This window comes from Salvelinus namaycush, chromosome 26, assembly GCF_016432855.1.
Source record: "Salvelinus namaycush isolate Seneca chromosome 26, SaNama_1.0, whole genome shotgun sequence".
NCBI lineage: Eukaryota > Metazoa > Chordata > Actinopteri > Salmoniformes > Salmonidae > Salvelinus > Salvelinus namaycush.
The window spans coordinates 30,065,122-30,089,611 of record NC_052332.1 but is presented as its reverse complement, the minus strand read 5'-3'; the positions used below and the strand labels follow the sequence as shown (position 1 = coordinate 30,089,611).

Sequence of the window (24,490 nt, the reverse complement as noted above, 5' to 3'; positions counted from 1 at the left end):
TCTCAGTAGTTGTCATGACATTGTGTTGTTGTTACATTCTCAGTAGTTGTCATGGCATTGTGTTGTTGTTACATTCTCAGTAGTTGTCATGACATTGTCTTGTTGTTACATTCTCAGTAGTTGTCATGACATTGTCTTGTTGTTACATTCTCAGTAGTTGTCATGGCATTGTGTTGTTGTTACATTCTCAGTAGTTGTCATGGCATTGTGTTGTTGTTACATTCTCAGTAGTTGTCATGACATTGTGTTGTTGTTACATTCTCAGTAGTTGTCATGGCATTGTGTTGTTGTTACATTCTCAGTAGTTGTCATGGCATTGTGTTGTTGTTGCATTCTCAGTAGTTGTCATGACATTGTCTTGTTGTTACATTCTCAGTAGTTGTCATGACATTGTGTTGTTGTTACATTCTCAGTAGTTGTCATGGCATTGTGTTGTTGTTACATTCTCAGTAGTTGTCATGACATTGTGTTGTTGTTACATTCTCAGTAGTTGTCATGACATTGTCTTGTTGTTGCATTCTCAGTAGTTGTCATGGCATTGTGTTGTTGTTGCATTCTCAGTAGTTGTCATGACATTGTCTTGTTGTTACATTCTCAGTAGTTGTCATGACATTGTGTTGTTGTTACATTCTCAGTAGTTGTCATGGCATTGTGTTGTTGTTACATTCTCAGTAGTTGTCATGACATTGTGTTGTTGTTACATTCTCAGTAGTTGTCATGACATTGTCTTGTTGTTACATTCTCAGTAGTTGTCATGGCATTGTGTTGTTGTTACATTCTCAGTAGTTGTCATGGCATTGTGTTGTTGTTACATTCTCAGTAGTTGTCATGACATTGTGTTGTTGTTACATTCTCAGTAGTTGTCATGACATTGTCTTGTTGTTACATTCTCAGTAGTTGTCATGACATTGTGTTGTTGTTACATTCTCAGTAGTTGTCATGACATTGTCTTGTTGTTACATTCTCAGTAGTTGTCATGACATTGTGTTGTTGTTACATTCTCAGTAGTTGTCATGGCATTGTGTTGTTGTTGCATTCTCAGTAGTTGTCATGACATTGTGTTGTTGCTACATTCTCAGTAGTTGTCATGACATTGTGTTGTTGTTACATTCTCAGTAGTTGTCATGGCATTGTGTTGTTGTTGCATTCTCAGTAGTTGTCATGACATTGTGTTGTTGTTACATTCTCAGTAGTTGTCATGACATTGTGTTGTTGTTACATTCTCAGTAGTTGTCATGGCATTGTGTTGTTGTTACATTCTCAGTAGTTGTCATGACATTGTGTTGTTGCTACATTCTCAGTAGTTGTGATGACATTGTCTTGTTGTTACATTCTCAGTAGTTGTCATGACATTGTCTTGTTGTTACATTCTCAGTAGTTGTCATGACATTGTCTTGTTGTTACATTCTCAGTAGTTGTGATGACATTGTCTTGTTGTTACATTCTCAGTAGTTGTCATGGCATTGTGTTGTTGTTACATTCTCAGTAGTTGTCATGACATTGTCTTGTTGTTACATTCTCAGTAGTTGTCATGACATTGTGTTGTTGCTACATTCTCAGTAGTTGTGATGACATTGTCTTGTTGTTACATTCTCAGTAGTTGTGATGACATTGTCTTGTTGTTACATTCTCAGTAGTTGTCATGACATTGTCTTGTTGTTACCTTCTCAGTAGTTGTCATGACATTGTCTTGTTGTTACCTTCTCAGTAGTCGTCATGACATTGTCTTGTTGTTACATTCTCAGTAGTTGTCATGACATTGTGTTGTTGTTGCATTCTCAGTAGTTGTCATGACATTGTGTTGCATGGTGATAGTTGAAGGTAATATCACCAAGCCTTGTAGGTCTTTATGTAACCCTGTAAGTCCTTCACTTCATGGCTGTGACGTCATGTATGTGATTATTAAAAACGTTAAGGTGATTCATTTGGTCCAGTGGGATATTTGCATTATGGAATGCCTCTGAAAACAATACATCACAGAGCCCTGGTGTTCAAAAGCTCTCTTTTCCCCCAAGTTATTTTTGCTCCCTCTGTGTGGCTTTGATGTGTGCATTTGTGGAGTAGTCATAATTAGTTGAGCTAATATCTAATTAGCCATAGGTTTTCTTTGGTTCTTTCCTCATCACCCCTAACTGGTGACTAAAGAGACACCTGTAGGTCATATACCGAACTGCATAAAGGAATGGTACATTGAACTTACACATAGAGACAAACGCAGATACTCAAACATGCACATCAACACTCAGTAAGAAGCGGCCGACCAAATGCCCCGTCTTCCTTTCCGTGACTGATCGCTCAGTCTGATGTGAATCCATTCCAAATAGTAGCTGTGGTTTTTGTGGCCGGCACAGGCAGACACGTGGAACGAGCTCTGGAGTGATTCCACTTGACTGGACTAGGTGAGACTGGAGGCCGGAGCCTGTCAACATTCAATAAAATGGTCATTAGCTACAATAACAGTCCATCTCTCCTGTCTCACTGTGAACTAACACTGACTAGACCCACAAACATTCTGCAAATTACTCTGACAGACTGCTTCATGAGAAATACCTGATCAAAGCTCTATCCAAGCCTTGACTAGCAATCGTTCAGACCTAATGCTGACTTTTCATATTACTCACTTCTGTGAGTGTATAATGTCTTGGCTTTTCTTACTGTTAGCATTTAGATTGAGTCTTTCATTCTGAGTAAATCAAACCCTATATACAGTGCATTCGGAAAGTATTGAGACCCCTTCCCTTTTTCCACATTGTGTTACATTACAGACATATTTAAATGGATCAAATTTTAAAAATCATCAATCTACACACAATACCGCATAATGACAAAGTGAAAACAGGTTTTAATCAGAAATACCTTATTTACATAAGCATTCAGACTCTTTGCTATGAGACTCGAAAATTGAGCTCAGTTGCATCCTGTTTCCGTTGATCATCCTTGAGATGTTTATACAACTTGGAGTCCACCTGTGGTAAATTCAATTGATTGGACATGATTTGGAAAGGCACACATCTGTCTATATAAGGTCCCACAGTTTACTGAGCATGTCAGAGCAAAAACCAAGCCATGAGGTCGAGGGAATTGTCCGTAGACCTCTGAGATAGGATTGTGTTGAGGCACAGATCTGAGGAAAGGCCTCCATCATTCTTAAATGGAAGAAGTTTGGAACCACCAAGTCTCTTCCTAGAGCTGGCCACCCGGCCAAACTGAGCAATCATTGGAGAAGGAACTTGGTCAGGGAGGTGACCAAGAACCTGATGGTCACTCTGACAGAGCTCTAGAGTTTCGCTGTGGAGATGGGAGAACCTTCCAGAAGAACCATCTCTGCAGCACTCCACCAATCAGGCCTTTATGGTACAGTGGCCAGACGGAAGCCACTCCTCAGTAAAAAGCACATGACAGCCGGGTTGGAGTTTTCCAAAAGGCCAGTTTGGCATCCCTACAGTGAAGCATGGTGGTGGCAGCATCATGCTGTGGGGATGTTTTTCAGCGGCAGGTACTGGGAGACTAGTCAGGATCGAGGGAAAGATGAACGGAGCAAAGTACAGAGAAATCCTTGATAAAAACCTTCTCCAGAACGCTCAGGACCTTTGACTGGGGCGAAGGTTCACCTTCCAACAAGACAACGACCCTAAGAACACAGGCAAGACAACACAGAAGTGGCTTCGGGACAAGTCTCTGAATGTCCTTGAGTGGCCCAGTCAGAGCCCCAATTTAACATCTTTGGAGTGACCTGGAAAGAGCTGTGCAGCAACGCTCCCCATCCAACCTGACAGCGCTTGGGAGGATCTGCAGAGAAGAATGGGAGAAACTCCCCAAATACAGGTGTGCCAAGCTTGTTGCGTCATGCCCAAGAAGACTCAAAGCTGTAATTGCTGCCAAAGGTGCTTCAACAAAGTACTGAGTAAACGGTCTGAATACTTATGTAACTGTGATTTTTTTTCTTTTTTTCTAAAAACCTGTTTTGTATTGTCATTATGGGGTATTGTGTGTAGATTGATGAGGTAAAAAAACTATTGAATAAATTTTAGAATAAGGCTGTATCGTAACAACATCTGGAAAAAGTCAAGGGGTCTGAATACTTTCCGAATGCACTGTATTGCAATACTGTGTACGTGATGAAGCAGTGTTTGGCCTATGTTCTTGGAAAGGAGGAAGTTTCTATGACAGCTTGTGTATTCCACCCTATTGAGCAATTCCTCATCCAGCAAGATGTCAGGCTACTCACATCAATCTTCAGTATTACCTAGTAACCTTTCTTTCTGAAGAAAATACCCTTGCTGAACACACACGGAGACTAGTGATCAAATTTATTTCAAGGATTTTGACACAGAAAGTGTCTATGTTAGTGCACTGCTATGATCCTACCAACCGCTCAGAAATGCAGGACATGAAATACGGGCTGGTTTTCACGACAGCTGGTCCCTGTCCATAATACCACACCATGTAACTGTAAACAGATGTGGAGAAAGAAGAGGGAGGGATGAATAGCTTGTGCATTGATGGAGAAAGGAGAGGGAGGGACCAATAGAGATGGAGAAAGGAAGGAAGGAGTGCAGATATGAAGGGGTTGTGGAGCAGATGGACAGAGAGTAAGGAAGGATGAGAGTGGACAGAGAAAAGGGATCAGGGCAAAGAGCATGGGGTTATAAAACTAAGGCAGGGGGGGGGTGGAAGCTGGGCTGGCACAGTCTTGACATCACTGCTAACATGCCAAAGTAAGTCTCTACAAAAAGCGCCACCTCACAACCCTGCAGAAAGTGTACTCGTGTAGAATAATGGTGTGTTGAGCTCAGAGTGTAATGGCACACTAATAAGGCTTATTGAGGTGGACTTTTGGAATCCACATTTCTGTAATTTAACAGATTTTATTGCACAGTGCTAAGCAATTACTGACTACAACAGACATTGCAGCCACCAAAGAACGTAGGAAGTGGGCAACAGAGAACTGGGATCAATGTAACCATTGTAAAGCCCCTAATGCTTCATAGTCTCACAGCAAGAGAATTCCATTTACACCAGCTACATATTTTCACATCCCACCTGCCCTGACTAATTCTTACAAAACATTTTAGCGCCTGCGCAATCTCAGCCCTATATGGGCATTAGTTCACTCTTTGTTTTTGTTTGTTTTGTATAGAGTAATTCCAAAAATGTGAAGAAGAAATCAATACACTCAACCTGATTTGCTATTCTATCTTATCCTTCTCTTGTCCAGCTTGTGCAACTGTTTCAATGTGTTGCTTTCTCTTGACTGTGAAGCTCAGCCTCTCTTCAGTGTAAATAAGTAACTACTATTTTCTGTTGAGCTTTGATTCAGAGCAGCAGGTGGGCAAGTCCAGTCCAGTCAAATTCTTCTCTGACTTCATTCAACCACTGAACACTTGTGTAACGCTCGTCTGAAGAAGACCAAGGTACAGCGTGGTACGTGTTCATGTTTCTTAATTTTTTTTAAACGAACACCAAACAAAACAACAAACGCACATAGCGTCTTGAAGGCTCACCAGAGCTAACAAAACAACATCCCACAACTAAGGTGGCAAAACAGGCTGCCTAAGTATGATTCCCAATCAGAGACAACGATAGACAGCTGTCCCTGATTGAGAACCACACCCAGCCAAAACATAGAAACACAAATCATAGAAATAAAGAACATAGAATGCCCACTCAAATCACACCCTGACCAAACCAAATAGAGACATAAAAAGGCTCTCTAAGGTCAGGGCGTGACAACTTGCCTCCTCCATGTTTGATGACAGTATGTCCATGTAGAACAGTCTTAACCAGACAGTGTTTGGGACAGTCATACAGCCAGTAAAGGGGGAGAAGGAGAGGTGAGCCATTGAGCGGAAGGGTTGGGAGGTACTGGTGTGTGTCTGACGGTGACAGATGTGTGTGAACCAGCCTGGGCAGCAGACAGAATCAACCCCATCCATTCACTGCGCTCCAGCCCTAACAGGCAGAAAGTCTCATTAATGAACAGGGTTTCTCTGGAAAAAAACACACGTCAATGGAATGCAATAGGAGTTCATGTGATTTGCAGCTGACTGCACTGGGAGTTACCTCACATACAGGGGCAGCAAGCGAGAGGCACATACACACACACACATTGCCAAACCACCATGGAACAGAGAGAGGGAGGTGGAGCAGGAAGAGAGGGATAGCAATAGAGTGAGGGGGGTAGAGAAGGGGTAAGGGGGAGGGAGAAAAGAAGGAGGGGATTGTTGGGGAGTTAGGAAACATGTATAAAAAGAGGGGGAGAGAGTAAAAGAACAGAAAGTAAGAGATTTCAAAAGCGATAAATGACTATCGACTATCAGGTGAACAAATATTTTTTAAACATTTTCATCAATCTAAAATGTTCTATTCCTTATTCTATATGAATTACTAAAGAGAACATTTGTTTACAACTTTTTGAAGTCTATTGACACACATATAACTCGTTAACTACTGGCATACAGTTATGCTGATTCGGGTCGTCTCTCTCTCTCTCAATGTTAGTGTAGTTCTACTAAACCTTACCTCCGTTCTTTTAGTGTGTTCTGTTAGTATTAGTATGTTTATTCATCCATACTTGTTTATCTAGGGTATCTGTCAGGTAGATATACTGTTTTTGTATAGAATCATGTGGAGATTGCACTGGGAGCTCTGCTGTAAGTTGAACCAGCTGACAGGGAGGTGCTTTGTGTGTAAAGCCTGGCTCTGACCTATTGTGCAATAAAGTCTGCTAGTTAGATTATTATATAAAATAACAGTCTTTGGGTTTCAGATTACTATGTTGTTGTTCCTTTAAATCCCACATGAGGGTGGTGCCTGTAACCACTTCCACTGGTGTGATTTCTAAAAAGGTTTGAATGAAATAAACTTGACGATTAAGCTGTACAATATCCCATGAAAGTGAAATCAAGCCTTTTTCACAAATGTAAGAATAACAACACATTTGGAATCTTTTGTAAAAGTCTAACAGACTTAGTGCTTGGTATGTCTCCAAACGAATACATTTAGGGTGGGTTGTTTCATAAGCAGATCATGTCAAACCCTCTGTAATGGAATGCTATTTTCTATCATCTTCAGATGCCATGTCCACCCACAGGGATCCTCCACCTCCCCTCATAATCCTCACACTGGCCTTTCTCAATGGCTACTCCTCCTTTGCTGCACCCTCTGACGTCTCAGGGACCAACCACACAGCCACCCTTCATCTAAGGCCACACGGACGCATGTACGAAATGTTGGAGCTCTACTCAAATGATGACTACGACCTGAATTGGGACACCACTCCACCCCCGCCTACTCCCTCACGGGGCACCAATCCTCAGTCCTGTGACTACAACCCCTGCCGGGAGCTACAGACCCCCTGTGCCCAGCTGGCAGCCTCCAGCGGCTGCCTGTGTCCAGGGGTGAGTGGGCCCCACGTGGCCCCAGAGCCTCCAGACCTTAAGAGACTGTCTATGGAAGGGCCAGCGGTGGTTGTTCAGTGGTGTGCACCATCGTCTGTTGTGACCCGTTATGAGGTGGTGGTGGGTACCCTGGATCCCCTGGTGTTTGGGGAGGACCAGAGGAGTGGTGTTGTGCAGGGGGTGGGGCAGGGGGTGGAGGTGTGTGTGGTGGCGGTGAATGACGCAGGAGTCAGCGAGCGTCAGAGGCGGTCCTGTACGATGTACGAGCCCCCTGGAGACAGCAGTCTGGCCCTCAAAGCTGGGCTGATTGGAGGGGCCCTGGGGCTCCTGCTGCTCCTCTCACTGGCTGTTCTGCTTTGGAGGCGCAGGGCTCGGAGAAAAGCAGATGCCAGGATCACCCAGGCCACGGAGGAAACACTTTGAAAGGACTGAGGGAAGGCTATGGAAGAGGCTGACTCAAGAGTGGCTGTCCAGAACTGAGGCATATTTTACCATAAGAGACTGATTACGCAGTCTGTCTGTCTGTCTGTGTGTGTGTGTGTGTGTGTACACGTACTGAACAGGATGCTGAATAGGCCTGTGCTCACCGAAAGGCAGGAGGCACTCAGTCAGTCAGGTGATATGAAACAGCTTCCTGTCTTCTATACACATCTCAATTCAAACAATGACTCATCTCCCTTTGCTGACTTCACCTGCATGCACAGTCCAGATAAAATGCTAAAGCAAATACATTCAAAATTAAACAAGATGCAGGTTACATAACATAAAATAATAAATAAAAATATTAAAACAATGATTTAACATTTGTTATTCCTTATATAAACAAAACAGTTCGTCTTTCCTTGCTCATCATTGAAATAATATACATAGTCGAGAGGAGAAACAATTTAAACTGTTTCAGAAAAGGAGGTGAATTCTCGTCTTATGTTCTGTAAAGGCAACCATACAGCAGTTTTCATTTACAAACAGCTGTTTAACTAGCGGTCTACGAAATCCCTCTTAAATGGGTTTGTGAGACAATGTCATAGACTCATGGATCTTTAACTGTCTGAAAATGTTGGTCGCCCAATCCTGTAGTATTGGCATCAGAACACAAGTAGCACCGATGTTCTATTTGCCCACAGATGAGATTCATGTGAAAGCTTTTGCTGGATGGGAAATGGGGAGGGGTATGTAACCTCTTCCCCAGGCTATAATGAAATGCATTTGGCCGGCCGAGTCTAAGGGGAATGTGGCACAGGATGTTATACTCCTTTAGGAATAGTCTAAGTGGAAATATATAGGAAAAGTTTAAGTGGGATCCTTGGGAGGACCAACTCTGACATTACTCCAAAGAAGTCGATATGTAAAAGTTAGGGTAAGGGTTATTGTTAGGGTTTAGGGTAGGGATGTCCCAAGGTTCCCGCTAAGCATCTACTGTACAATATACACTGAGTGTACAAAATATGAGGAACACTTTTCCATGACATAGACTGACTGACCAGGTGAAAGCTATGATCCCCTGGTAGTAGGTTCAAGGCGCACCGGTTTGAGTGTGTCAAGAACTGCAACACTGCTGGGTTTTTCACTCTCAACCGTTTCCCATGTGTATCGAGAATGGTCCACCACCAAAAGATATTCAGACAACTTGACAACTGTGGGAAGCATTGGAGTCAACATAGGCCAGCATCAACATGGGTCAGCATCCCTGTGGATTGCTTTCGACACCTTGTAGAGGACGTGCCCCGACTAATTGTTCTGAGGGCAAAAGGGGGTGCAACTCAATATTAGGAAGGTGTTCCTAATGTTTTTTTACACTCAGTATATATCAGGGCCATATAGGCTAGCCTGAGTACCAGTCTGTTTAGCTAACATTCCACTCCTTTTACTCAGTGTCATTTCGCACATGAAAGACTTGGGGCCAAGGGCTGAGGGTTAATATGTCTACCAGATCTACCACTAAGGGGCAGCAGACTCCATAGATCCAGATTTCTGATACTGGTAGGCCTAGACTACCTCAAATATTGGTACAAAAATATAGCCTACAAACAGAGTTGGCACTGAACATACAAGATGACAATTATGGAAATAAATATAAATACTACACTCTTTGTGTTGGTTTGGTCATTAGGCCTACTTTAATTCCTTTGTAATTTGCAGCCTACTGAAAATACAGTTAGTAAGTGCCTATTGCCTACTAGGTTTATTTAAAGTCTACAAGGCTGGGGTTTTTGGTCATACCAAAGAGTATTGACTATTATTGGTTTAACAACTCTGTAGTCATCATACCATAGCCATTATTGTCAGATGGGTAGCCAGCATTTATTGATCCCGCTCGTTTGATCTCCGAGTGGCCATTGATTTGGCGTCAGAGGGCTTGTTCGAAATTGCAGTCGACTATTCAGGCGACTACCGAATGACTGATCTACAAAGAACCTTGCATCATAAATAACTAGACTCATTATTATTTGTAGATCAGTTACAATTTACCCATGATACATTATATTTTTGATCCTCTCGAACAAGGCCAGTGTCACTCCATTGAATGGAAGCCAGAGCCTTCGTGCACAAACCCATGCAGTGTGATAAATGTAAATTATTTGGTTATCTGTCCGTAAACGAGAGCAGTATTATATGCCAGCTGAGCCTAAATGCTGCAATTGTGGTGGTGAACATGCACCTGAATTTCTGAATCAAATCAAATGTATTTATAAAGCCCTTCTTACATCAGCTGATATCTCAAAGTGCTGTACAGAAACCCAGCCTAAAACCCTAAACAGCAAGCAATGCAGGTGTAGAAGCACGGTGGCTAGGAAAAACTGCCTAGAAAGGCCAGAACCTAGGAAGAAACCTAGAGAGGAACCAGGCTATGAGGGGTGGCCAGTCCTCTTCTGGATGTGCCGGGTGGAGATTATAACAGAACATGGCCAAGATGTTCAAATGTTCATAGATGACCAGCAGGGTCAAATAATAATAATCACAGTGGTTGTCGAGGGTGCAACAGGTCAGCACCTCAGGAGTAAATGTCAGTTGGCTTTTCATAGCCGATCATTCAGAGTATCTCTACCCCTCCTGCTGTCTCTAGACAGTTGAAAACAGCAGGTCTGGGACAGGTAGCACGTCCGGTGAACAGGTCAGGGTTCTATAGCCGCAGGCAGAACAGTTGAAACTGGAGCAGCAACACGACCAGGTGGACTGGGGACAGCAAGGAGTCATCAGGCCAGGTAGTCCTGAGGCATGGTCCTAGGGCTCAGGTCCTCCGAGAAAGAATTAGAGAGAGCATACTTAAATTCACACAGGACACCGGATAAAACAGGAGAAATACTCCAGATATAACAGACCGACCCTAGCCCCCCCGAGACATAAACTACTGCAGCATAAATACTGGAGGCTGAGACAGGAGAGGTCGGGAGACACTGTGGCCCCGCCCAACGAAGTGTCCTGTTAGGGTGATTGAGACGGAGGTGGCAAGAATAAGGGTTGTCCAGCATGTCTCCTATCCGGAGGCGGTGAGAATAAGGGCTGTCCAGAATGTCTCCTATCCAGAGGTGGTGATAAGAGTGGAAGAAAGGAGTGAAGTTGAGGAAGTAATAGTAGTAGGAGTAGAGACACCAGATTCCTTGTTAACAGAGGGATCCTGACATGTTGCATGTTGAGAAGGTGGACTTTGTAGTGTTTATTACTTTGTAGCATTTTTTACTTTGTGGCGTTTATTACTTTGTAGCGTTTATTACTTTGTAGTGTTTATTACTTTGTAGCGTTTATTACTTTGTAGTGTTTATTACTTTGTAGTGTTTATTACTTTGTAGTGTTTATTACTTTGTAGCGTGTATTACTTTGTAGTGTTTATTAACTGCACAGCGCAAACGGAGAGGAAATCTGAGACAATAGGCATCATTGTGAGTGCGGCTGAGCGTTTTTGGGTATTCATTTGTCTTTTTCTGCTCTTTTTCTGCGGAGGTAAACAAGTAATCATGTCAATGAACGCCCCGTCCTCACAGGCTCCTGAGGGATGTGATTTGAATGTGACTGAAGGAGTGGGATGGTTGTTTGATTTATTTGTGTATTTACTTTAGCCCCCTCTTCCCATAATGGAATATATTTGTATTTTTGTTTTGTTTCAATACCCCGTACAGTAGGTAGCAGCAATACACCAATATGTGTAGTCTGACATAAAGCTTTAAAGAAGAAAAAGAATGGAGGAAGAGGGAGGGGTCAAACTATCCACTTTGAAAAGTGATTCTCAGAACATGGGAGTTTCTATAACTGGGGTAGCAGTAGATTTTAAAGTTGACCAGCTGAGGGCAAAGCTTCCCGTTGTATGTGATGCTCGTCGTTTGATGCGACACAGACAGGGTGGTGAGTGGGGAAACAGAAGAGTCATTGTCTGTTCTTTTGAGTTTTGAAGTTGAGTCTTTGCCTGACAAAGTGAAGTTAGGATATACAAGTTATCCTGTACGAGCGTATGTGCCGAATACATTAAGATGTTACAGGTGACAAGCTTATGAGCATGTTGCAGCAGTGTGTAGGAGGGAGGGTCCAAGGTGTGAGAAATGTGCAGAAGGGCATGAGACAAAGGAATGTGTAGTATTGGAGAGAGTAGTGGAATGTGTTAATTGTAGGGGTGCCCATGGAGCTGGGGATCAGAAATGCGAGAGAGGCAAGTTGAGGTTTCCAGGGTTAGAGTAGTGCAGAAGTTGTCATATGCTGAGGCAGTGAAGAATGTAGAAGAAGGTGGGTTAAGGGGGAGGAGTGGTGAGAGTAGGAGAGATATACCCATACAGAGGGATAGGCCAAAAAGTGATATAAGTTTCAGTAAAATGGGATTTTTAGCATTTATAGCAATGGTTATTTATTGTACTGCAGGGATAGATCAGAAGTCTCAGAAAATTGAGGTTGTGGTGGCAGCTTCAGAGAGGTATTTGGGTGTGCGAGACTTGACAGCAGAAGAGTTACAGGGTGTGTTAAGTGGTGTTGTCCCATCCTATCCTTTCAGGATGATGGCATGAGGTAGGAATAAATACATGTAATTAGGGGAGTAGGGTGGTGTTCATTTTATTTTAGATCATTTTGAAATTAGTGAGTGTAGTGTTAGATGGCAGGGTATTTATTTAGTACATGTTTATTTAATTGTTTTATATATATTATTATTTTAAAGCAAAGTATAAGGGAGTTGTACTCCAGTCTAGTAGGTGGCGGTAATGCAACAAATTGGATGCCAATCGCCGTTAAACCTCATAGAAGTAGAAGAATGGGAGTGTCTCGAGGGGCTGCTGTTGTCTAGGATATTGGGAGCGCAGTTCCATCGAAACTTTGAAGACAATATGTTGAATTTTATGTTAGGTGCTGTTTTGTAGTGCATGCTTCATCGAAGAGAAGTGGCAAATCGCGTGCTAACAATTGATCCGTAAGTAGAATTTGTCATACCTGTCGCTATATTTTTTTGTTGTACGCATTCTGAGCCTCAAGGCAAATGAAATGACCCGTATGGATGCATGCATTTAATTCCATATGGCGCGTGCCCATGGCTCCTGGTTGCCTAAAATCAGGAGTCGGTTTAAGGCTAGATTAATTTTAGCACCACTGAAATTAGCCTTAACGGAAAGGTTTTAATGTTTTTGTGCATCCATTCATTCCCTGTGTCATTTCACGTTTATCTGAGTTATTTGCGCGCAAACATCCGGCCGATATAACGTAGCACTGTGATAAAGTCGCTCTCACTACAGTGGAAGTTCATAGGAATACGATTTAGATCGCGAAAACGTGTATCATACATGTCAGACTTCAATACTGGCCTGTGTCATAACTCGTGGTGATGTCTTCCCTAAGGAGGGAAGATAATATTTTTGCGATATTCCTACCTCGAGAAATTTGTCTATCAGATGTGTTCCTATTTGTCTGCCTCTAGTCCAGGATGCATTGCATGGTGCAGTTCCCAGAGATATTCTAGAAAGCACAGAATGTCGACCAATCGGGTCCACGTTGTCATTCTTCGTCATGCGGCTGCTAAAATAATCCAGTCTCAAAATCTGTGTATATGTCGAGAAACGAGTTTATTTTCCTCGAAAGTACTCAATGGCCCGATTCTAAAGCTATACGATACTACAGAGAGCAAGTTAATTATCTCGGGAAAAAATTGTAATGTTGACGAAATCCGTGCTAGTGTTGTTTTTTTAGCTAGCGCCCAATAAACTCCCATTCACTCCTTGGAGAGCGCGCCATGTCCCAGAATTGCACAGCATGCGGTCCATAGACGAAGCAAAGGCAACGTTTCCCATGTATAACAAAAGAATATCTGCCGTTGCGAATGTTAGACTCCACTCTGTACGGCTGGTTGAACATGGTGAGAGAGCTGTAAAATCGCCTATACAAACTGCACTAACTAGCTACGTTAATGCTTATATTGTCTTCGGAATTATTTCGTGTAGCTACACTAGCTAGCCAGCTCAGAGAGCATTGCATTGTGGTTTTTGTAGTCGACTTGAGCTGCAACAGATTTCCAAAAATATTTTCCATTTTACCTTGTAACGTCAGAATGAATTTTTTTTTTTTACAAAAAAAATATTGTTCTCACATAGTTATTTAACACTACAGTTGAATATGGAAGTTTACATACTGTAACGACCCTGGGTTTATAAGCGCGGAAATCGACTCTGCCGCACGAGCATGCTTTTGCGGCACAGTCGATAGCGCGCCGGACCTCGGGCTAGGAGGTCGAGGGTTCGAGACCCGCTCCCTGCTGTTTCATTACATTGGTGTCAGAAGTGGGATCGGACCTCGCATCCACGACAGTGCGTGTGCTTGGCCGGTGAGCGCGTTCCTGTAAGACGTAAAGTCGCAAGCTAGCGCGAGGACGCGCTCTTTGAAAGGAGGGAGTAGTGTAACGACCCTGGGTTTATAAGCGCGGAAATCGACTCTGCCGCACGAGCATGCTTTTGCGGCACAGTCGATAGCGCGCCGGACCTCGGGCTAGGAGGTCGAGGGTTCGAGACCCGCTCCCTGCTGTTTCATTACAATACACTTAGGTTGGAGTCATTAAAACTTGTTTCCCAACCACTCCACAAATTTCTTGTTAACAAACTATAGTTTTGGCAAGTCGTTTAGGACATCTACTTTGTGCATGACACAATTCATTTTTCCAACAATTGTTTACAGATAGGTTATTTCACTTATAATTCACTGTTTCACAATTCCAGTGGGTTAGAAGTTTACATACACTAAGTTGATTGTGCCTTTAAACAGCTTGGAAAATTCCAGAAAATGATGTCCGCTTCAGATAGGCTAATTGACATAATTTGAGTCAATTGGAGGTGTACCTGTGGATGTATTTCAAGGCTTACCTTCAAACTCAGTGCCTCTTTGCTTGACATCATGGGAAAATCAAAAGAAATCAGCCAAGACCTCAGAAAAAATATTGTAGACATCTAAAAGTCTGGTTCATCCTTGGGAGCAATTTCCAAACGCCTGAAGGTACCACGTTCATCTGTACAAACAATAGTACACAAGTATAAACACCATGGGACCACGCAGCCGTCATACCGCTCAGGAAGGAGACGCGTTCTGTCTCCTAGAGATGAATGTACTTTGGTGCGAAAAGTGAAAATCAATCCATCCCAGAACAACAGCAAAGGCCCTTGTGAAATGCTGGAGGAAACGGGTACAAAAGTATCTATATCCACAGTAAAACGAGTCCTATATTGACATAACCTGAAAGGCAGCTCAGCAAGGAAGAAGCTACTGCTCCAAATCCTCCATAAAAAAGCAAGACTACGGTTTGCAACTGGACATGGGGACAAAGATCAAAAATATAACTGTTTGGCCATAATGCCCATTGTTATGTTTAGAGGGGGAAAAAGCAGATGCTTGCAAGCAGAAGAACACCATCCCAACCGTGAAGCACAGGGGTGGCAGCATCATGTTGTGGGAGTGCCTTGCTGCAGGAGGACTGGTGCACTTCACAAAATAGATGGCATCATGAGGGAGGAAAATTATGTGGATATATTGAAGCAACATCTCAAGACATCAGTCAGGAATTTTAAGCTTGGTCGCAAATGGGTCTTCCAAATGGACAGTGACCCCAAGCATACTTCAAAAGTTGTGACAAAATGGCTTAAGGACAAACAAAGTCAAGGTATTGGAGAGGCCATCACAAAGCCCTGACTGCAATCCCATAGAAAATGTGTGGGCAGAACTGAAAGAGTGTGTGCGAGCAAGGAAACCTACAAACCTGACTCAGTTACACCAGCTCTGTCAGGAGGAATGGGCCAAAATTCACCCAACTTATTGTGGGAAGCTTGTGGAAGGCTACCCAAAACGTTTGACCCAAGTTAAACAATTTAAAGGCAATGCTACCAAATACTAATTGAGTGTATGTAAGCTTCTGACCCACAGGGAATGTGAGAAAAGCTGAAATAAATCATTCTGACATTTCACATTCTTAATAAAGTGGTGATCCTAACTGACCTAAGACAGGGATTTTTTTACTAGGATTAAAAGTCAAGAATTGTGAAACCTGAGTTTAAATGTATTTGGCTAAGGTGTATGTAAACTTCTGACTTCAACTGTAAATTAAAGGAGTGAGTGGTTTTGGGTTGATTTTTCCAGTTTAAGATGCTTTTGGGAGACTGGGTTGTTTACACAAGCAGCCCATTCAGATATTTTGCTAGCTAACAGATTGTAACGGGCTAATCTAATGTGATGCTCCAGACCAATAATGGACTAAAGGAGCCTAACGTTACTCCTTATAGTCCAAGGACCTTACATGTTCTGATTAGAGGTGAATTGGCTCTAGAAACATAAAGCCCTGTTCTTTCATATCACATTAAAATAATTTCACAAATTAGAGGTTGACCGATTAATTAGGGCCGATTTCAAGTTTTCATAACAATCGGAAATCGGTGTTTTTGGACACCGATTTGGCCGTTTTTATTTAAAAAATGTACACCTTTATTTAACTATGCAAGTCAGTTAACCTCTCTAGGGTACGTGAGAAGGTAGCGTCCCACCTCTTCAACAGCCAGTGAAACTGCAGGGCGCCAAATTCAAAACAACAGAAATCCCATAATTTAAAATTCCTCAAACATACATGTATTTTACACCATTTTAAAGATACACTTGTAAATCCAGCCACAGTGTCCGATTTCAAAAAGGCTTTACGACGAAAGCAAACCAAACGATTATGTTAGGTGAGTGTCTATTCACAGAATAACACAGCCATTTTTCCAGCGAAAAAGAGGAGTCACAAAAAGCAGAAATAGAGAGAAAATTAATCACTAATCTTTGATGATCTTCATCAGATGACACTGATAGGACTTCATGTTACACAATACATGTATGTTTTGTTCGGTAAAGTTCATATTTATATCCAAAAATCTGAGTTTACATTGGCGCGTTATGTTCAGAAGTTCCAAAACATCCTTTGATTTTGCAGAGAGCCGCATCAATTTACAGGAATACTCATAATAAACATTGCTAAAAGATACAACTGTTATGCATGGAATTTTAGATGCACTTCTCCTTAATGCAACCGCTGTGTCAGATTTCAAAAAAGCTTTACGGAAAAAGCAAACCATGCAATAATCTGAGTAGGCGCTCAGAGCCCAATCAAGACACAAATATATCCGCCATATTGTGCAGTCAACATAAGTCAGAAATAACATTATAAACATTCACTTACCTTTGATCTTCATCAGAATGCACTCCCAGGAATCCCAGTTCCACAATAAATTTTGTTTTGTTTGATAATGTCCATCATTTATGTCCAAATTCCTCCTTGTTGTTCTAGCGTTCAGTACACTTTCCAAACTCACGACGCGCGGGCAAGTCCAGCGGAAAGTACGAAAGAAAAGTCAGTTATATTACAGTCCGTTAACTTCTTGACGCACGGATCCCTTTAGCGGACTCATTTTCGGAAACAACCGCTGAATTGCAGTGCGCCAAATTAAAAATATATATTTATAATCATGAAATCACAAGTGAAATATACCAAAACACAGTTTAGCTTGTTGTTAATCCACCTATCGTGTCAGATTTTGAAAATATGCTTTACAGCGAATGGTTGATATTACTAGTTTATCTAGCGTGTCCTGCGTTGCATATAATCGATGCGGTGCGTATCGTTGCTCCAATGTGTACCTAACCATAAACATCAATGCCTTTCTTAAAATCAATACACAGAAGTATATATTTTTAAACCTGCATATTTAGCTAAAATAAATCCAGGTTAGCAGGCAATTTTAAACAGGTGAAATTGTGTCACTTCTCTTGCGTTCATTGCACGCAGAGTCAGGGTATATGCAACAGTTTGGGCTGCCTAATTTGCCAGAATTATAACATAACATTGAAGGTTGTGCAATGTAACAGGAATATTTAGACTTATGGATGCCACCCGTTAGATAAAATACGGAACAGTTCCGTATTTCACTTAAAGAATAAACGTCTTGTTTTCGAGATGATAGTTTCCGGATTCGACCATATTAATGACCTAAGGCTCCTATTTCTGTGTGTTTTATTATGTTATAACTAAGTCTATGATTTGATAGAGCAGTCTGACTGAGCGGTGGTAGGCAGCAGCAGGCTCGTAAGCATTCATTCAAACAGCACTTTCGTGTGTTTGCTATCAACTCCCGAGATTAGGCTGGTGTAACCGATGTGAAATGGCTAGCTAGTTAGCGGGGTGCGCGCTAATAGCGTTTCAAACGTCACTCGCTCTGAGACTTGGAGTAGTTATTCCCCTTGCTCTGCATGGGTAACGCTGCTTCGAGGGTAGCTGTTGTCGTTGTGTTCCTGGTTCGAGCCCAGGTAGGAGCGAGGAGAAGGATGGAAGCTATACTGTTACACTGGCAATACTAAAGTGCCTATAAGAACATCCAATAGTCAAATGTTAATGAAATTCAAATGGTATAGAGAAAAATAGTCCTATAATAAATACAACCTAAAATTTCTTACCTGGGAATATTGAAGACTCATGTTAAAAGGAACCACCAGCTTTCATATGTTCTCATGTTCTGAGCAAGGAACTTAAACGTTAGCTTTTTTACATGGCACATATTGCACTTTTACTTTCTTCTCCAACATTTGCATTATTTAAACCAAATTGAACATGTTTCATTATTTATTTGAGGCTAAATTGATTTTATTGGTGTATTATATTAAGTTAAAATAAGTGTTCATTCAGTATTGTTGTAATTGTCATTATTACAAATAAATAAAAATCGTCCGATTGATCGGTATTGGCTTTTTTTGGTCCTCCAATAATCGGTATCGGCGTTGAAAAATCATAATCGGTCGACCTCTATCACAAATGCAAAATATACACTTGAGGACAGCTCATAATTATGTCTGGACAGCTCATAATAATGTCTAGAATGGAGCAAATGGAATGGCAAACACACAGAAACCATGTGTTTTATACCATTCTGCTCCAGCCATTACGACAAGCACATCCTCCCCAATTAAGTTGCCACCAACCTCCTACTCTGTACACTGACACTGTTTTAACTGATTAACACTTGCACCCTACAGTATTTTTCAGTAACAACGTGTTTGTGGCGTCCATCTTCCGTTTACCCACAGGTGTTTGGAGACGCAGATAGCTCATTAGCACAGATAGTCAACGCTGTAACATGGAAAGATGGCCATGTGGGAAGCCTAACCCTATAAAAGGTGTAGTAATTTAACCTTTTGTTTTTTGAAAATGATTTCTCGCTGATGTATGTTTACAAATCCATACAAAAAGTGATGTGTTTTAACGTATAGAGCACGCATTGGTGGCTCTTAAAAAAACTGCCAGAAGATACTATGTCAATAGGCGCTAAAGGAAGTTTGCGTCTATGATTTTGACCAACCTTAACTTGTCGACACTTGCCAAATTCCAGACTTGAAAGACAACCAATGTCTTCTAAACATCCATGTCTAGTTGCAGAGGGTTTGTTTGAATTTAGAAAATGCTTTGTTATTAAATGTTTTGATCCATAAAGAAATCCAACAACACTCCATGTGTTTGGATGCTCAAATCATTTTTTTTTCTTAAATGACCTGCCATGACAACCACCTAAAACTTTAAAGGAACAGTGACAGGAAATGAGCACTGCGTGTTACTTCAGAGGCTACATTTCATTTTCATTTTTCCTTTATTTAACTAGGCAAGTCAGTTAAGAATAAATTCTTATTTTCAATGACTGCCTAGGAACAGTGGGTTAACTGCCTTGTTCAGGGGCAGAATGACAGATTTTTACCTTGCCAGCTTGGGGATTCGATCTTGCAACCTTTCGGTTACAAGTCCAACGCTCTAACCACTAGGCTACCTGCCGCCTCATTCATACATCAGTATGAATGGGCAAATCTGATATGGTCACATGTAAGACTGATTTGAACAGAAAAAAAACATCTGAATTGGGTTCTTTGGGTGGTACCACTGTGATAAACTTTCTGGGTAAAAAGTCTGAATACAAAAAAAAAAAAAATGGGAGTGTGGATCAGAAAACCAGTCAGTATCTGGAGTGACCACCATTCGCGTCATGCAGCGCGAAACATCTTGGCATAGAGTTGATCAGGCTGTTGATTGTGGCCTGTGGAATGTTGTCCCACTCCTCTTCAATAGCTGTTTGAAGTTGCTGGATATTGGCAAGAACTGGAACACGCTGTCATACTCGTCAATCAAGAGCATCCCAAACATGCTCAATGGATAACATGTCTGCTGAGTATGCAGGCCATAGATGAACAGGGGCATTTTCAGCTTCCAAGAATTGTGTACAGATCCTTTCCACATGGGACAGTGAATTTTCATGCTGAAACATGAGGTGATGGCGGCGGATGAATGGCACGACAATGGGCCTCAGGATCTCGTCACGGCATCTCTGCATGCAAATTGCCATCGATAAAATGAAATTGTGTTCGATGTCCGTAGCTTATGCCTGCCCCATACCATAACTCCACCGCCACTATGTTCACAACATTGACATCAGCAAACCGATTGCCCACATGATGCCATACACGCTATCTGCCATCTTCCCGGTACATTTTAAACCGGAATTCATCCTTGAAGAGCACACTTCTCCAGCGGCCATCAAAGGTGAGCATTTGCCCGCTGACGTCGGTTACAACGCCAAACTGCAGTCAGGTCAAGACCCTGGTGAGGACGACAAGCACGCAGATGAGCTTCCCTGAGACGGTTTCAGACAGTTTTTGTGCAGAAATTCTCCGGTTGCACAAACCCAGTTTCATCAGCTGTGCAGGTGGCTGGTCTCAGACGATTACGCAGGTGAAGAAGCCAGATGTGGAGGTCCTGGGCTGGCGTGGTTACACATGGTCTGCGGTTGTGAGGCAGGTTTGACATACTGCCAAATTATCTAAAATGACGGAGTTGGCTTATGGTAGAGAAATTAACATTCAATTATCTGAAAACAGCTCTGGTGAACATTAGAGGCCTTCTATTATCCCCAGCACAAGGTGCACCTGTGTAATGATCATGTTGTTTAATCGGCTTCTTGATATACCACACCTATCAGGTGGATGGATTATCTTGGCAAAGGAGAAATGCTCACTAACAGGGTTGTAAACAAATTTGTGCACAAAAAACAAACATTTTAGAGAATCTTTTTGTGCATATGCCACATTTCTGGGATCTTTTATTTCCGATCATGAAACATGGAACCAACACTTTGCATGTTGCGTTTTTATATTTTTGTTCAGTGTACTTCCGTCTTGTGCTCGTGCCTTAGGTGGTGAGCATTCAAATCGTCATAGCTATACACACAGAGCCAAGTCTAAATCAGGTTATTACTACGGACTGTTTGGTAGCGATGTGTGAGAAAGGAAATTCCACACTCGGATTCTAAAGGAGCAAGGACCCTGGAAGCCTACTGTTGGTTATTTTTTTATTATGTGTTTCATTAAAAAAGAGGCAGCACTCTTGCTCAGAATGAAAAGCTGGTTGTTTTTCATGTTAACATGAAATGTAGGCTATGTTCTCCATAGATTTGCATACAATTGAATATGCAGCATTATTATAAAATGCCCACCATAACTTTAGTCAATAAAATATAGGGCTAATATAATGAATGTTCCTAGTGTATATTTTAACTCAATAACCCCCTGCATCTCATTTTGCAGGTGAGGACACTGCTGTAAATGTTGAGGACCAGAGTAACATCTCTGGAGGAGGTGATTCCCATCAGGAACTACAGATGAACCATTTTGGACATCCTCTTTTTCTTCCGAGCCCGTCAGTGAGAGCTGAGCCTGTGCCGCAGACGCTGGGACATTCAGACGGTTTCAGACTAGACGCACATCTGGGTGTGTCTCGGAATGTTGAGGAGATCCTGGACTATTGGAGACTGGATCCTGTTTGTAGCCCTGGAGGTTCAAAGGCGGGAGCTGGAGATCCAGAGACAATACCAGTCAGTAACAAGACACCAACAGCTATGATGGGGGATGTTCCTGTGTTTACTCTAGCCTCACTAGTGGATCTGTCCAATGGAGGAGTAACATGTGAGCCATGTGATGTTAAGAAAGTACCTACAGAGACCAAATGCAGTGCATTGACCTCCCTTCACATTAGATCCAAAGAGAAGCAGCAGTCAGAGTCTAGTAAAAAGAGTGAATTGAATTTATCTCAGTGTAAAAGTGAGATTATGTCTGAATGTCCTGAGATGAAAGTTGAGGATCCTATTTGGTCATATTATCAGATTGAATCCGGCATGACTCCAGTTAAAACAAAAGCCATCCCAGTTAAAAAAGAGTCCTTAGAAAATGCTACTGTGGCTGTCAAAACCAAAGATGAAGTTGATTCTGAAATGAAAGTTGAGGATCCTATTTGGGCATGTTATTTTGCAGAACAGGAAAAAGGGGTGCCTATTGTTGAAAGGAAAACATATGCTGCACATGTGAAAGAAGAAACTGTAGATATTGAGATTCCATTTAGCTTTGCTCTTGGTTCATCTTCACCGGAAAACGGTGTTGAGCTGACTCTGACTGACAGATGTGATCAAGATGGAAATGGAGGCCTATATGCAGTGAAACCTGCCGAAGAACAAAGTGTGAAAAACTCTACAGAAACTTACTATGTGAAACGGGAAATGGTGGACATCAAAAATGAAGATCCCATATGGGCTAATTTTCACTTGAATGAAGTAAGAAAGGATTTGAAGCCAAAATATGATCATTTAGTATCTCTACTTTCGTCAATGAAAGAAGACAACCATCAGCCACCAATCTTCAAGGAATTGCTATCATTGAAGACTGAGAGTATGCAACCCATCCATATGGTCAACGTATCAGTGCCTGCAATCACAGGAGGGCAGGAACGCACTATGACCTCTGACCCAAAAGGCTGTTCTCAGCCCATTTCACACCAGCCCAGCAAAAAGCAAAGTTTGGAGTGCGAGCCTGGTGACAAATCACTGGCCTCTAACTCAACACAGGCAAATACAAACCAGAGATCACATAAGCCACAGCAGCAAGACGGAACATCAGGCTTTTATACATCTACTCAGTCTCATCATACACACACTTCCCAGTCAGACCTGGGTTCTCAGTCAAATACGACAGACCACTCATTACCAATGTCAGGTACAGGTATAAAACATCTGCCTCAAACATCAAACATCTACGACAAATATAAACCATATACTATTGCAAAAGAAATGATAAATACCTGCCAACTATGTGGTAAATCCATTGCTTCACATAAACTGTCAGCAGAGGCTGTAAAAGGACCGGGACAGACGGACACAACTAGACCCTGGACATGTTGTGTATGTAAAGCAACATATAAAGGCCAAGGAACATGGGGGTTTCACAGACAAAAACACATTAGTGGCTTAAAATGCCCTGAGTGTGGAAAGTGTTTTAAAACACAACATAGCTTGGATGTTCATACGAAGACGCATTCTAAGGAAAGGCCTTTCTCTTGTGAGGAGTGCGGCAAGACCTATCGCACTCTCAGCCTTCGCAACGCACACATTTACAGTTGTCACAAAACTCCCAACCATGCCTGTCAGGAGTGTGGCAAGAGTTTTAGGCAAAGAGCCCACCTATGCATTCACATGAACATACACACAGGAAATAGACCCTATCAGTGTGCAGACTGCGAGGCTGCCTTCAAGTCACCCTCAGCACTGTATACGCACAAGACTATTCACACAGGTGAGAAGCCCTTTGTATGCCCTCTGTGTGGCATGCGTTTCCGCCTCAATGCCTTCCTCACTGTCCACCTGAACACACACTCTACCACCAAAGGAAAACTGCACAATAAGTCAGGGAAAAGCCAATCGAAGAGGGAGCAGTCAGACTCTGAAGAGACCTCAGACTCCCTCTCTGACTCAGACTCCCTCTCTGACTCCACCCCTCAAACACCCACCTCTAGAGAGACCAGGAGTCAGAGGAAATCGAAGCAGGTGGAAAACTGAAGGTGAATGGAACTCTTTAAATGCTATGATCTGATGATCCAAGGATGAAGCATATTTTATTTGAATGTATATTTTACAATCTTTGTGCTTAGTAAAACCTAGTTTTAAGTTCAACCTAGTTAGTGTTTTGTTGATTGCTGCTTCACAATAAAATGTTTTGTTCAAATTAAACTGTAACTTTACAATGTCTTTGTTCATTTGTTTCTATTAGCTGTTGTCATAGCACACTGGGGTCCTCAACATTGATCAAATCAGTGAACTGGAGAGCAGGATATGTTACCACTCACAGCAGCCCATGTGTACATGTATGTGTGCATTTGTGTTAATATTTGACTGTTATTTTGCAATACAAAGGAAACGGGTCAGAACAAGCGTAGTATTGTAAGGGTAATATTTCCCTGTGAATCCTTTTGAAGCACTTGATTGTGTGCTGGATGTTAACAGAATGGGCTGTGTGGCACAGGATGTAAGTGTGATGTATTGTATCATTGAGCAGCCCAAACTGCTGAGGACTACCACAATGCAACACATCAGATCCACAATTGAAGCGCAGTAGACCCCATAGATTCGGATATATCAGTATTTGTTTTTACAAAAACACTGAAGACATGTATCAAGTATATGAATTAGATGCTAATTACACAATGTATTTCATTCATGGATAAATTACAATTGTGTAGGTAATTTATGTTTTGATTTGGT

At 42.0% G+C, this 24,490-nt stretch overlaps 2 protein-coding genes across 4 annotated transcripts; both read left to right on the top strand.

Moving 5' to 3' along the window:
• The first annotated feature begins 6,208 nt into the window (after positions 1 to 6,208).
• Positions 6,209 to 8,196, top strand: LOC120021645 (leucine-rich repeat neuronal protein 4-like). The gene is made up of 2 exons (XM_038965455.1): positions 6,209 to 6,320; positions 7,075 to 8,196. The coding sequence occupies exon 2, from the start codon at positions 7,080 to 7,082 to the stop codon at positions 7,821 to 7,823; it is 744 nt and encodes a 247-aa protein (XP_038821383.1). The 5' UTR covers positions 6,209 to 6,320; positions 7,075 to 7,079; the 3' UTR covers positions 7,824 to 8,196.
• Positions 8,197 to 12,640: 4,444 nt separating this feature from the next.
• On the top strand, positions 12,641 to 23,967 carry LOC120021481 (zinc finger protein 62-like). 3 transcript variants are annotated; one of them, XM_038965257.1, is made up of 3 exons: positions 12,641 to 12,786; positions 18,954 to 19,043; positions 21,492 to 23,967. In XM_038965257.1, the coding sequence occupies exons 2-3, from the start codon at positions 19,004 to 19,006 to the stop codon at positions 23,786 to 23,788; spliced, it is 2,337 nt and encodes a 778-aa protein (XP_038821185.1). In that variant the 5' UTR covers positions 12,641 to 12,786; positions 18,954 to 19,003; the 3' UTR covers positions 23,789 to 23,967. The 3 variants fall into 3 exon arrangements, with proteins under 3 accessions (XP_038821185.1, XP_038821187.1, XP_038821186.1); XM_038965258.1 differs by lacking the exon at positions 12,641 to 12,786 and adding an exon at positions 13,416 to 13,722; XM_038965259.1 differs by lacking the exon at positions 18,954 to 19,043.
• Positions 23,968 to 24,490: the final 523 nt, after the last annotated feature.

Bases quoted from the DNA above. Each gene is read 5' to 3' on its own strand.
- LOC120021645 (XM_038965455.1), top strand. From the start codon at position 7,080: ATGTCCACCCACAGGGATCCTCCACCTCCCCTCATAATCCTCACACTG.
- LOC120021481 (XM_038965257.1), top strand. From the start codon at position 19,004: ATGGAAAGATGGCCATGTGGGAAGCCTAACCCTATAAAAG. The intron at 19,044-21,491 runs GTGTAGTAATTT...CTCATTTTGCAG, and splicing joins GAAGCCTAACCCTATAAAAG to GTGAGGACACTGCTGTAAAT.